This window comes from Musca autumnalis, unplaced genomic scaffold, assembly GCF_047663935.1.
Source record: "Musca autumnalis isolate F117 unplaced genomic scaffold, ASM4766393v1 scaffold_1, whole genome shotgun sequence".
Taxonomy (NCBI): domain Eukaryota; kingdom Metazoa; phylum Arthropoda; class Insecta; order Diptera; family Muscidae; genus Musca; species Musca autumnalis.
In genome coordinates, this window is record NW_027411644.1 from 257,145,249 (window position 1) to 257,158,821 (window position 13,573).

A 13,573-nucleotide genomic window follows, 5' to 3' on the forward strand; every position below is an offset into this window, starting at 1 on the left:
GGCTGGCTTTAGGAGATTTTAATGAACATCATGAGCTACGGCATTCAGTCGCGAGAAATGACCGGAGAGAGATAGCGATGGGTGGGCAGATAGGTGGATCAAAATTTTGCACCATGAACGAGGTCACTCCTCCAAGATTGGAGGAGACTGTCATATCCACGTGTGACTTGGTCTGACGAATGACGTGACTTCAGTCAGACCAGTGTTCCTGCTGGTCGAATATTCGAAATAATACCTAATTTCCCAGCAGAGACGACGCGATTTGCGAAGATGAGCTTGGCAGTACAAACTCAAGTAACCCGAGAGTTAGAGGTTAGCTGGTGAACACAAACGGGAAAGGTGGATAGAGCATCACACGTGCTGCAATATTGGAACATGTAAGAAGGGGCATCCTGATAGCGACTTTGCGATTTCTTCCAGCTGAGGAGGATGGGCAATGTTACAGATGCATCAACTACGCCATTTTCACATGTAATTCGAATAATTTCAGTCTAAATTCGAAATATTTCACTTGTAATGTAAGAATTTTAATTGAATTTCGAATTATTTAATTTGTAATTTGAGAATTCCAACTGAAATTTGAATTTGTTCATTTGTAATTCGAATTATTTAATTTGAAATTCGATTTTTTTCATTTGTAATTTGAATATTTTCAGTTGAAATTACAAATGAAAAAAATTTAATTACAAATTAAAAAAATCAAATTACAAATGGAAATATTCGAATTAATTACAAATGATAATCAAATAATCAAATTACAAGTGAAATAATTATAAATTCAATTGAAATTCTCAAATTACAAGTGAAATGTTTCGAATTTCAAATGAAATAATCAAAATACAACTGAAATCATTCGAATTACATGGTGTAGTATTCAATGCATAATTTTCACCAGTCATTTTTCGGATCATGATGTGTTCACGATCCCTACTTAATGGGTAGGTAGCCCCCGAAAAACGTTCGAAAAAAATGTAGCGAAGTTCCTCGAGATGTTACTCCTCCGCAGTATCTGCAGTAGCGAATCTCAGCACGGATTTCGGCCTAGTATCACAACCGAGGTTTCAAACAGATGTTATTCGAGGCGCAAAATCATACAAAACACTTGCACCTGACGGAATTTCAATGGTGATGCTAAACGAGGAATGGAGTATCTAATCGTTCCAGAAGCTTGGAACAATTGTTACAATTCGAATGTTAAGCCCATTTGGTTGTAGGACTTCGAACTAATGTAATAAAAAATAAATAAGAATGTATTAGTCAGCTGTGCCGACAGAGATATACCCTCAGCCTCGGACTTAAAGAAAAGATGTAAACATAATTCTTCTGACGTCTATATGAGGTTGTTTGCCTATCTTTGAACTTAACCTAAGTTCAGATAAAATATTACGATACCAGAAATTTTAACCAAATCGGTTGATCCGTACGAGACTTATCGTGCGCACCAGCCAGCTAGAAGGACGGACATGACTAAATCACCTTCAAACTGTCTGAGAATGACTTCGTCCAAACTTACTTGGGGTCTAAAACCATTATTTCGATAGGGCACAATTTTGGTCGTATCAAAGTGCATATACCCTCTTTAGCCTAAAGGCTGAGGGTATAAAAAACGTATCCAATTCAAAACAAAACACTTTAAAATATATTGTGCACGAACCAACCACTAGGCAAGCGCTAGGCTTGGCCCCAGGGAAGAGGACGAGATGTATGCGCATCAGATAAATTGTGGAGAAGTTTGCAGAACTTAAAACATCAAACAATACATTTTGTTATAAGAGGAGGTCGAGGACCTATATTCTATTGGGAGCCAAGAGTTGGAAAACAGAAGAAGCCGACCGACACACCGCGCAAATCACGCATCTACAGAGCAAAAATAAATATGTATATTATGTCGGTCGATATTTTGGAAACCTTGAATTTTAGGTACATAGTGTCTTTGGCAACTTTACAGAGGAGGATGTGGGGCATATTTTTTTTAAAAATGTTAACCCACATGCGGTTCGTCAAAGGGGTCTTTTTGGTCTTTTTTTGAAAATCTTTCAAAAATTTCTTTAAAATGCGATCATATCAAATCCAAATATTCTACAAAATTGTTCGCCATAAAATTTCACTATAGGTTTCAGAATACACAAGATCTGTAAATCTTATCTAATCGCCAGGAATCTTTAAAAATGAAAAAAACGTTTTAGGGTTAAAGTCGGACTTCATCTGAGTTTATTCAAAATTGTCCCACAAAAAAAATTTTTAGGGAGATGACGTCAAAGATAAAAATATTCTTCGTCAAATTTCACTATGGGTCACCAAAGAAATGAAATGTCTATTTACATTATATATGGTGAAAATATCAGTATCAATTTTGCTGAAAAAAACATGAAAATATGTCCCAATTTTTTTGATGAAATTTTGTCCCTCTTTTTCGAGTTGATACATGAAAGTAATATAAAACTTGGTTCTAGGTGAAAAGTGTCAAAATTTCACTATGAGTTTCAGAATAAACCATATATCTAGGTTTACTATTTCCTTAAGAAAATTAGATTACAAATTTATATATTTTAGAATGAAATTATTTGTTTTAATTTTGGACTGTTAATTTTACATAATTCCATACTGGATCAAAATCTAACAAAATCCTTCACTTTTTGGGGATATGGTAAAAAGAAGAAATGTTCCAAACCAAATTTCACTATGAGTCTCTGAATAAAAGAAATCTGTAACTATAACATATAACATTCATAGCAGCCATTGTTTTTGAACCATTGTTTTTTGGGCCATATTTTACAAATTTTATCCCGATTGTCGTTGTGATTGGACACTATAAATATTTTATTGATGGGTTTTCGTTATGAATTCATACGAAAACTGTTGTGCGCTCCATTTAAACAGCTTTTGAAAATTTGTGGTGAATATATATTTGAAAAATATAGAAAACCCAGATCGGAATTTGTAAAATTGCGTATTTTTAGTACTTTTAATTTAAAGTACGATAGATAAACCATTGGTTTTTTATATATTGTGGGAAAATACAAGGGAGGTCTACGGCTATGGTGCAGTGAAAATATAACTGTCATATGGGATCTCACATACACGATTTGGCGAGGTCCAAAATAATACAGTGATGGAAGTAACTCCTGCTTTGGTGACATATATGGAATCAACCCTAGAAATTTACATGAATTAACCCTAGAAATGTACATAAATAGCTGTATCATGAATGACCATAACAAATCCAATTAGGATATAGCCATTTATGTACATTTCTAGGGTTAATTCCGTATATGTCACCAAAGCAGGAGTTACTTCCATCACTGTATTATTTTGGACGTCGCCAAATCGTGTATTTGAAATAGTGAAATTTGACTAAGAATATTTTTGTCTTTGACGTCATATCCCTAAAATTATGTTTTGTGGGACAATTTTGAATAAACTCAGATGAAGTCCGACTTTAACCCTAAAACGTGTTTTTCATTTTTAAAGATTCCTGGCGATTAGATAAGATTTACAGATTTGGTGTATTCTGAGACCTATAGTAAAATTTTATGGCGAACAGTTTTGTAGAGTATTTGGATTTGATATGATCACATTTTAAAGGAGATATTGAAAGATTTTCGAAAAAAGGACAAAAAGACCACTTTGATGAACAGCATGAGGGTTGAAATTTGTAACAAAAATATTCCCCACATCCTCCTCTGTAAAGTTGCCAAAGACACTATGTACCCAAAATGCAAGGATTCCAAGATATCTTAATTCGAATATTTTGAAAAATGTTGAAATGGACGGAACTTGTCCCTCCTACTTTGTTTACTTTCCGATGTAAACTTTAAAAATGCCGATACATGTGTCTCATATTTTTAGGTCTACTTTCATAATCTAAACAGTTTTTCCCATCATTTTGAAAAATAAAATTGAATTTTGTTGCACAGTGCAAAAATTAGTAGATTCTTCCAGTTCTGGAACAGACCAATAAATTTAATTTATTTATAAAAAATAATTTAAAAAAAATTAAGATTCATTGTTTTATACAAATAATTTGTCGCTTCATCATCATGAGAAAGAATATATTTATTGAGGCTAAGCGACAAATTATTTTCTAGTTTTAAGTGCACTTATAAATAAAACACTGAAACTTAATTTTTTGAAATTATTTTTTATTTTCAACTTTTAGAAACATTTTTTTTGGCCACTGAGAACAAAATTATAGTCAATTTAGGCCGAAAATTTAGATAAAAACTTTAAAATGCCTGAAATCGTGTAGTACCGTTATATAAAGGCTATACCAAAACCTGGACTTATGTCCATAATTTTTGTTAGAGAAGTTTCTGTACCATTGGGAACTTCAAATGCCTAGTGACAGCCAATTCTGGCTAAAAATTAAGATAAAATCCTTAAACACTTGAAATCGGGTGGTACCACAATATGAGGGCTATACCAAAACCTGGACCTATGTCAACAATTTTTGGTGGAGAAGTTTCTGTACCATTGGGGACTCCAAATGCCAATTACAGCCAATTCGGCCTAAAAATGAAGATAAAATCCTAAAAACTCTTGAAATCGGCCCGTACCGCTATATGGGGGCTATACCAAAACCTGGACCTATGTCCACAATTTTTGTTAGGGAAGTTTCAGTACCATTGGGAACCCCAAATGCCAAATTACAGCCTATTAGGGTTAAAAATGAAGATAACATCCTTAAAACACTTGAAATCAGGTGGAACTGCTATATGGGGGCTATACCAAATCCTATTTTTAGTGAGGAAGTTTCGGTCTAAAAATGAAGATAAAATCCTCATAATACTTGAAATCGGGTGGTACCGCATAAGGGGGCTAAACCAAAACCTGGACATATGTTCACAATTTTTGGTGGGTAAATGTCTGTATCATTGGAAATCCCAAATGCCAAATGACAGCTAATTCGGGCAAAAATGAAGATAAAATCCTCAAAATACCTGAAATTGGGTGGTACCACTATTTGGGGGCTATAGGAAAAAATGGGCCCATATTGGATTTGGTTTCATATTCATGTATTGTCATCCAAATCTGAAAAGTGTGCAAAGTTTCAGTTCGATTGGTGAACTGCAACTGCGTTAAAAATGAGTTACTAGATTTGAACTAAATCGGGTGGTACCGCTATATGGGGCTATAGGAAAAAATGGACCCATATTGGATTTGGTTTCATATTCATGTATTGTCATCCAAATCTGAAAAGTGTGCAAAGTTTTAGTTCGAAGGATCAACAGCAACTATGCCAAAAATGAGTTACCAGATTTGAAATGCAAGTTAAATAAAACACTGTATAATGGACCAATATTGGTTTTGATTCCATATTCATTTATTGTCATCTAAATATGAAAAGTGTGCAAAGTTTCAGTTCGATTGGTCAACTGCAACTGTGTTAAAAATGAGTTACCAGATTTGAACTAAACGGACACCAAAGCAAGTTAAATAAAACACTGTAATATGTAATAATTGGTATGTTCCTTTACTTTTGAAAATGGTAAAACCGGTAAAAGTAGTAAAAGTTGTAAACTGCTCCCATATGAATTGTATTGTGTCTGAAGTAAAGGAACGCTTTTCGAGTAAAAAGTAGTAAAAGTTGAAGATTCTTGCACGTAAAGGAACTGAGCTAATATGTGCCCGATTGTAGGTTTAATCTGTTGTAAGAATACATGAACCGGCGATCAGTAGACAGACGGGTGACCGTTGGTTAAATATTAAATATTTTTTTCATATTTCTTCGTTTGAAAAATGTGTTCATTCAATTGAAGTAATTATTATATAATCTCTATTTAAAAATGTAGAATATAAATTCACAATTTAAAGTGTCACAGCAAGATTAATGTTAAAGAACATACATGCAAAATAAAAATAACTCAAAAAAGACATGCTTTATAAACTGGCTACATGATAAATAATCCAACTTTGCAACAACATAACGAAAAGCTGCAATGGATAAAAGCTACAAAACAATCGACTTATAAATATTTTAAACAACTTTAACAACAACTAAATACAATATAAAAAAACTTAAAATTAAATAGCTTAAAACTAAAATGATCTTTTGCTTTACAATCATGTCAGGTACTGAAGTGCTTGAATAAAACAATCAATCTACTACAAAAGAAATTATAATAAAATTAATATAACATAGTGAGACTGGTGCAGTTTGGGTTGATCAACCCCATATACGAGTATAATATTTATTTTAAAAAGCTCTCCACTCTAAAGATGCAAAGATGAGACAACAATCAATCGTTTTTTGTTTTTTCTTTCACATTCTTCATTGGGTTTTGTTTCAAAATGAATGCTACTCACTGTTGTTGCCAAACTGGGAACACAATAGCAATGGTCCTTCATGGAGAGTACATCATCGCTTGATTCTCCGCCATCCTCATCATCGTCATGTGAGTGATCGACACTAAATGGCCGATGTCGATGATGTTTGCCCACATGTGGTGATCCCACTGGACATGTGCAAAATTCTTCACTATTTTCTTCTGAAGTTTCGGAGTTTAAATTAAATTCTTTGGCAAAATCAAAAACACTTTTACTGGGATGTATACGTCTGCGTTTGGTGCATACCTTACACAGTTTACCTTTGCGCAATTGGAAATTTATGAATTTGGAACGGAATGTTTGGCGTATGGCTTTGGATTTCTTTTGTATTTTTGGCACTTTAAATTTGAGTTTTGAGGTAGAATCCTTGGACGGATTGGATGCATTGGCAGTGTTGGTTGTTTGTGGGGTTTTTGAATGACTTGAAGAATCGATTAAGGGATCTGTGTGTGTTGATGGCGAACTAAGGGTTGAGGAGCTATGTTGGCCATTACCAGAATCCTGATGGGTTTCTGGATAATTTGTTGTGGAGGGTGGTGTAACTGTTACCCCCGCTGCTGTCCTTGAGTGTACGGATGAAGATGTTGTCGAAGATGATGTTCCCTCTGAGCTTTTATTATCATTTACCGTTGTTGTTTTCATTGAATTGAAACACCCGGTATCTTCCTTTTCAGGACTATCCTTACTATCCACAGATTTATGCATTTTAGTTAAGGGACTCTTTGAGAACTCCTTAATATTACATAGAATGGCATTAATGGATTTCTGTGAGAAAGACAAGGATCTCTTTTTGTTCTTATCATTTTGCATGGTAATGGGTATTTCACGATCTGAACTTGAAGTTGAAATACGCTTTATATCATGGGCATTGCCACTAATGGGCCTAGTTATGACATCTATAATTTCTGCTGATTCTATGGCATCCAAATCGGTGACCTGTTGTGGGGAAATGGTACGCTTAAGACGATTGTCTAGTGTACGATTTAATTCATCTATGCGATCCAAATGGGCATCTATGGAATTTTGCATAACTTCCGGAATTGGTTTATTATCATTACATTCAGGGGGATTGGAGCTTAGGGCTATTTCCTGGTTGCAAACGATAATTTCCTTTGGTTCTTCCACTATTGTTCCCTCCTCCCCTAAATCTTTATTTTCTCCGTTTTCTTTATTTTTCTCCGTTGTTATTTCATCCTTAATACTGGCCGGTATCGTGTTGATTTCAATTACCACCTGCTGTTGTTCGCCCAGGGTAGACACCAGTATTTCCTCCTCACATTTCTTATCCAATACCACCTTTTCTGGGCTTCTCTTTTGTTCCTCCCTCTTCTCCTCTGCTTCTGGCTCCTTCTTTTCTTCCTTCAAATCTAAATCCGCATAAATATGATTATTGTTATTATACGACCATTTCTTTTCATCATATTCATCTTCCTCGTGTTCCCTCAGCTGTTCATTGCGCATCAATATCGAACCATGACTCATGCTGCGTCTTAGCTTGGAAGGCATAAATCTTAGTGGCGGTGTCAGCTCCTTAACAAAATCACTTAAATCATGCATAAAACCTTGATTGTTATTAGCTTCAAAACTGGCAGCCATGCGCATGGGTGGGTTAGTAATAGGCTCATATTTTGCTGGGCTATTTGGACTAATTACCGATAGTGAACCCAAACTCTGAGAGCGTGGTTTCAGTTTACTGCTTAAACGTTTGGCTCGAGCCGCTGCTGTTGGTGTGGTGGGCTGTGGTGTTGATTTACGTTTGAAATGTCGTCCTCGCAGTAGAGTCAAAACACCACCACGCCGCCTTAGTTCATTGAATATACTTACACTTGTTGTATTGGCATGGGAGTTCTAAATTGTAGGAGTGTGTAGTGTTGTAGTTTTAGTTTTTTGTTGTGGTTAGTGTATCAAAAAGGAGTTGGAGAAGGAAGAAGGAAAATTCAAAATCGTGTTAACTTTATATATGTAGTTGGATTCATTCACCATTTCTATGTAAAGGATTTCCTATGACTTTTTTTTTCTAAAAATGTGATCGAAAATTAAGTTGTTCTTATCCAAAGTGTTCTAAGATTCGAATTAATATTTCGAGTCCGTTTATAACTGAAAACAGAAAACATTCTGAAAGAAGTTGTGCGATAGAACAGTGTTGGTGCCGGTCAACTTATAAAACGCATCTTGAACTGACAAGGACTCCATATTGTTTGAGGACTTCATGCAGCCTACCCTCCGGCATAGTTTGAAACTTTGGATTATCAATTATGTATATGTGTGTGGACGCCAGTTGTACGTGGAATACAGGAACAAGGAAGTCCAGTAGAGTGGTATAGGGAGTTCCCAAGGTGGGATAATATCCGCGGAACTGTTTAACCTAAACTCCATAGTTTTTAGACAGCATTGAGTTCGTATGCGGATATTGCACGAGTTTGGCGTCGTGTATCTTCCCTAATGTCATTTGTGAAAGGCTGAATTCCTATTTAATCGATATAACCACCTTTTCCCCATGCGAGGAATATGCAAATATCCGCCAACTTTACGGTCACCACATGGACGCTAGAGATGGGTACAGAACTAAATATCCTGGTTGATAGTAACCGAATTTAGAGTTGTGCCAAAGGAACTATATGGAACTATTTCGTTCACTTCGCAGTTCCAATGGCCCACATATTTTTCTATGAACAAACTGCGTATACTTAATATCACACGTTACATTTTATGATGTTACTCATACGTTTTGGAACTAGTACAAGGAACTAGTTCCTACAACTCTAATAGAATTCCGATCACTAACTACCCACAAGATTCGACAGTATCTGGGTATTTTCACGTCTTCCTCGCATGCCACAGTTATCTGCCACAAGCTGAGAGGTAGGAACAAGGTCTAGAAGGCCCTAGCTGCAGCAGATAAAGAACCCTTGTTGCAATGCAGATAAAGAAACCTTGATGATCACATGTAATTCGTTAAGGTCGATCTGTGGTAAGCTATACAATATGAAATAACGCCGCCATGGGAACTGTAACAGTGTGCCTCCTTATGCCATCAGGGGACCATGAGAAGACGAAGATTATTCCTGTACGCTAATAAAATGGCATGTTCTCGCTGCTTTTCTTGGTAGGGTGTTACCGTGACAGTCATCCTATTCACCATAGTGTGGATTCATTCAAGGTTCAAGATTATGCTGGAAAACGAACACGCAAACATATCATATGCCCTTACAGCAACAACAGCAGTTAGATGACTCGAAATTTTAGTCTTCGGCTTCTTTCACCACAAACTAAATAAAGAAAATATTATAAAGAAAACCGTAAAGATCTGAGAGGACGCACCTGTATGCAAGGTATCGAAGTCAATATGACCGGCAATCTCAGGACGTAGAAATGCGTCTCTTCTCTCACTTCGCAAATCAAAGATCAGAATTATTGTATCGGACATTATTGGTCATTGAACCATTAGATCTATGACAAGTAAGTGGGAGGACAACAAACATTCAGTACTGCCAGGCTATGTGAAAATGTAAAAGAGACCGAAATAATCAAGCACCTCCTCTGCCGGTTTCCTAGACTGACAATCAAAAGGCACATAGCGTTTGGTATCCAATGAGATTGCATTTCTCTCTTCCTAGAATTAATAATTTCAATTAACCGCCCTTTTCTACCCTACCTCACTGTTTTATACTCTCTCCTCCTTCTTCTGACCACTTTCTTTTCCATTCTATCCTTTTGTCCATTTTCAGAATGAGCAGAATGGACCGCTGGTCTCCGAGTGAAGTGGTTGCCTCAAGCAACGGCAGCTGCGTACCATACAACCTAACATTTGTACCATAAAGATCCGGTGTTTGTCCTTTCCTCTCTGTTTTATCCTCTTTTCCTGTCCTCCTATCCCTTTGTCTATATTCAAGATGAGCATAATGGACCGCTGGGAACTTCATAATCTGGATTCCGTACCCCTTAACGAGACTTCACTTGCATCGGTATAATTTTCGAAATAATTTTCGAACAGATTCTAAATTGAAGTTAAACAAAAATGGTGATCATTCCCACGGCAGCGGGTTCTTTCGTACCGGATTGACCCGGAACTACACAACATCATTGTTCCGGCCAGCGGCTGCCACCCCAGTGTACATATGTTTGTATTTGTTTCGTTTTTCTGTGTTGGGGCAGCTTATCCCGGAATGCCTGCTCCGAATTCTTTTGGTCCGTGCTGGAACTGAGGAAAACCCAGGACCAATATATTTGTGCTCGGTTTGTCACATCCGCATCTTCACCACATCCAGGTGCATCTAAGGGGTTGCTCTGGACTTGTCCACGTGAGGGACTACGACAGGGACTATGTTGCTGCATGCTGTGTAAATACAGTCCCCAGTGAGTCGTCATCCCCCGCAGTCCCCTCGACAACAATCGCACATGCAGCCTTTAACACCAGCCTTTGTTGTCCCAATCCCGGAAAATGCATCATTTTTGCAATTTAATTGCAACGGACTTCGAGGTAAGATCGAGGAAATAGTAGATTTCATGAGTCGGAGGAATATCAAGGTCGATGCGGTGCAAGAAATCAAGCTCAACAACTGTAGCTTCCAACGTGGCGATGGTTACAACGTGCTAAGGAAGGATCGCACCAGAAATGGAGGTGGGGGATTAGCTTTTCTATTGCACCAGTCGGTCCAATACAGACCTATCTCGCTTGAGCCTGTCTCTAATGACCCGTACACCGAGATAGAGTTGCTGCACGTATACATCCCGCCGAGAAATATATGTATCTCAGATTATAAGCCTGACATTAGCCCGCTTTTGGAAGGTCATAATCGCCTGGTCCTGGGGGACTTTAGTGCGCATTATGAGATGTGGCATTCGGCCCCCGGAAACGACCAGAGAGGTTTAGCGCTGGCTGAGCAGATTGATAGCTCTTCGTTTTGCTCGGTCAATGAGGACGCCCCTACCAGAATTAGAGGAACATGTCACAGTTCGCCGGACATAACCATCTTCTCACCTGGTCTGACAAATGACGTCACCTGGCAACCCGTCATTTCCCTTAGATCAGACCATCTCCCCATAATTGTCTCCATCAGCAGACCACCCGATTTCATAACCTCTGAACGCCGCACATTCGTCAATCATGGGAAAGCTGATTGGCCGAGTTTCAGAGAGTTCACCAATACCGCTTCAGAGAATTGCCCAATTCTTCTGATGTTCGGGTAGCAGAAAGGACGTTCCGAGACATCATCAATGCTGCAGCCGCTCGCCATATACCGGCTGGTCGAATACCCGAAGTAAGACCAAATTTCCCAGCAGAGGCGACGGGATTAGCAAATGAGCGTGATGAGCTTCGTCGAACCAAACCCAATGACCCCAGAGTCAGGGAGCTGACACTGGAAGTTAACAGGCTGGTCGGCGAGCATAAGCGGAACATTTGGTTAAATCATCTGAAGAGTTGCAACATTGGAGCTGGTATAGGTGAATTGTGGGCAACGGTTAAGGCACTCTCGAACCCTGGAAGAAGGAAAGATAGGACCTCAGTCACATTTGGCGACGTTACGTTGACTGAACCGAGGAGGTGCGCAAGTTATTTCAATCGACAGTTTGTCGAGCACCCCGAGATTGACAGGGCGAAGAGAAGATTATTACGTCGCATCAGATCTCTTCCTGCCGAGGAGGAACCACCACAGTTTACAATGGATCATGTTGACAATGCCATCAGGAACGCTAAGTCATCCAAAGCGTTGGGCCCTGATGGAATCCCCATGGTACTGCTAAAGCAGCTGGATGAGCCGGGAGTGGAGTATCTCACAAAAGTTCTCAACTTGTCGCTATCCACCCTCATTGTTCCCGAAGTCTGGAAAATGGGCAGGGTGGTTCCACAACGGAAGCCCGGCAAGGATGCCAGCAAAAGTGAATCGTACATGCCGATTTCGCTTTTGTCACCCGTAGCAAAGACCCTTGAGGCCTTAGTCCGAAAAAGCTATCAAGTTGCCGATCATCAGGATGGATTCCGTAAGCAGCACAGCACGACAACTGCGCTGCACGCCATTACCACACATATTTGTCAAGGACTCAACCAGAGACGACCGTGCGATAGAACAATGATGGTGGCGCTTGACTTATTAAAATCCTTTGTAACAGTCAGGCACTCCACGTTGTTTGAGGACATCGAGCAGACAACCCTCCGGCCAAGCTTGAAACGTTGGATATTCAATTATATATGTGGACGCCAGTCGTACGTGGAATTCAGGAACAAGAAGTCCAAACCTCGTAGAGTGAAACAGGAAGTTCCCCAAGGTGGGGTGATATCTCCGGAACTGTTTAACCTCTATCTCTCCTGTATTCCGCCCCCTCCAGACGGCATCGAGATCGTAACGTATGCGGATGATTGCACGATCCCGTCGGGTACCTATCCTGATGACATCTGTGAGAGACTGAACAACTATTTAACCGATCTTACCACCTTTATTCATTCGAGGAATATGGAGATTTCCGCCACAAGATCAACAGCCACTCTGTTTACCACATGGACAGCGCAGTTTGGAAGAGAATTGAATGTCGTGGTTGACGACAACAAACTGCCCCAAAATCTTAGGGGTCACATTCGACACTACTTTCACGTCGAGCGCGCACGCTAAAGCTATTTGCGACAAACTGAAAAGTAGGAACAAGGTCCTCAAGTCCCTAGCCGGCAGCATTGAGGTGGAGATAAAGAAACCTTGTTGACCACATATTACGCGATAGGTCGGACTGTGGTAAGCTATGCGGCGCCAGTCTGGTCCCCGAGATTATGTGATACGAATTCGAAAAAGATTCAAACTTGCCAGAATGCCGCCCTGAGAACAGCAACAGGGTGCCTCCTCAAATCTTCAGTGGACCATATACATGAGGAGGCAAAGATTCTTCCAGTAAAGCAACACAATGAGATGCTTTCGTTGCAGTACCTGCTTGGATGTTACCGTGTGAGCCATCCCAATCACCATATTGTGGGTAGGCCCGACACATACAGGCAGATCAGGAAGGATATGCATGCTCTATAGGGAGAGGTCCAACGATACAGGAGAGAACCCCTAGATCAACAAGTATATCAAGCAGGTTTGAATGGCATTCACACGGACGCAGTTGCCAAGGCATTAAGCAATTATAGTGTGAATAAAGTACTCGGAGTACATCCCCCATCTATCGCAGCTGAGAAGCGTCAGCTGCCACGAGAAACTAGAGTAGTTTTGGCTCAACTACGCTCGGGATATTGCAGTCGCCTAAATTCTTATTGGCG

The 13,573-nt window shown here is 39.1% G+C and overlaps 1 protein-coding gene across 6 annotated transcripts in view; it reads right to left on the minus strand.

Annotated features, from left to right (window-relative positions):
- The window catches only part of FER (tyrosine-protein kinase Fer), a 287,316-nt gene that overhangs the window by 20,297 nt on the left and 253,446 nt on the right, over nucleotides 1–13,573 (minus strand). For 2 of the 6 annotated variants that reach the window (XM_073960880.1, XM_073960881.1), the window contains exon 8: nucleotides 7,981–8,175. The exons of 2 other annotated variants lie outside the window; for them this stretch is intronic. In XM_073960880.1, coding sequence (XP_073816981.1) covers nucleotides 7,981–8,175 — 195 coding nt within the window. Of the gene's footprint in view, nucleotides 1–6,306; nucleotides 8,176–13,573 lie in introns of all 6 variants that reach the window. 2 more of the 6 variants (XM_073960878.1, XM_073960879.1) reach the window with 1 other exon arrangement.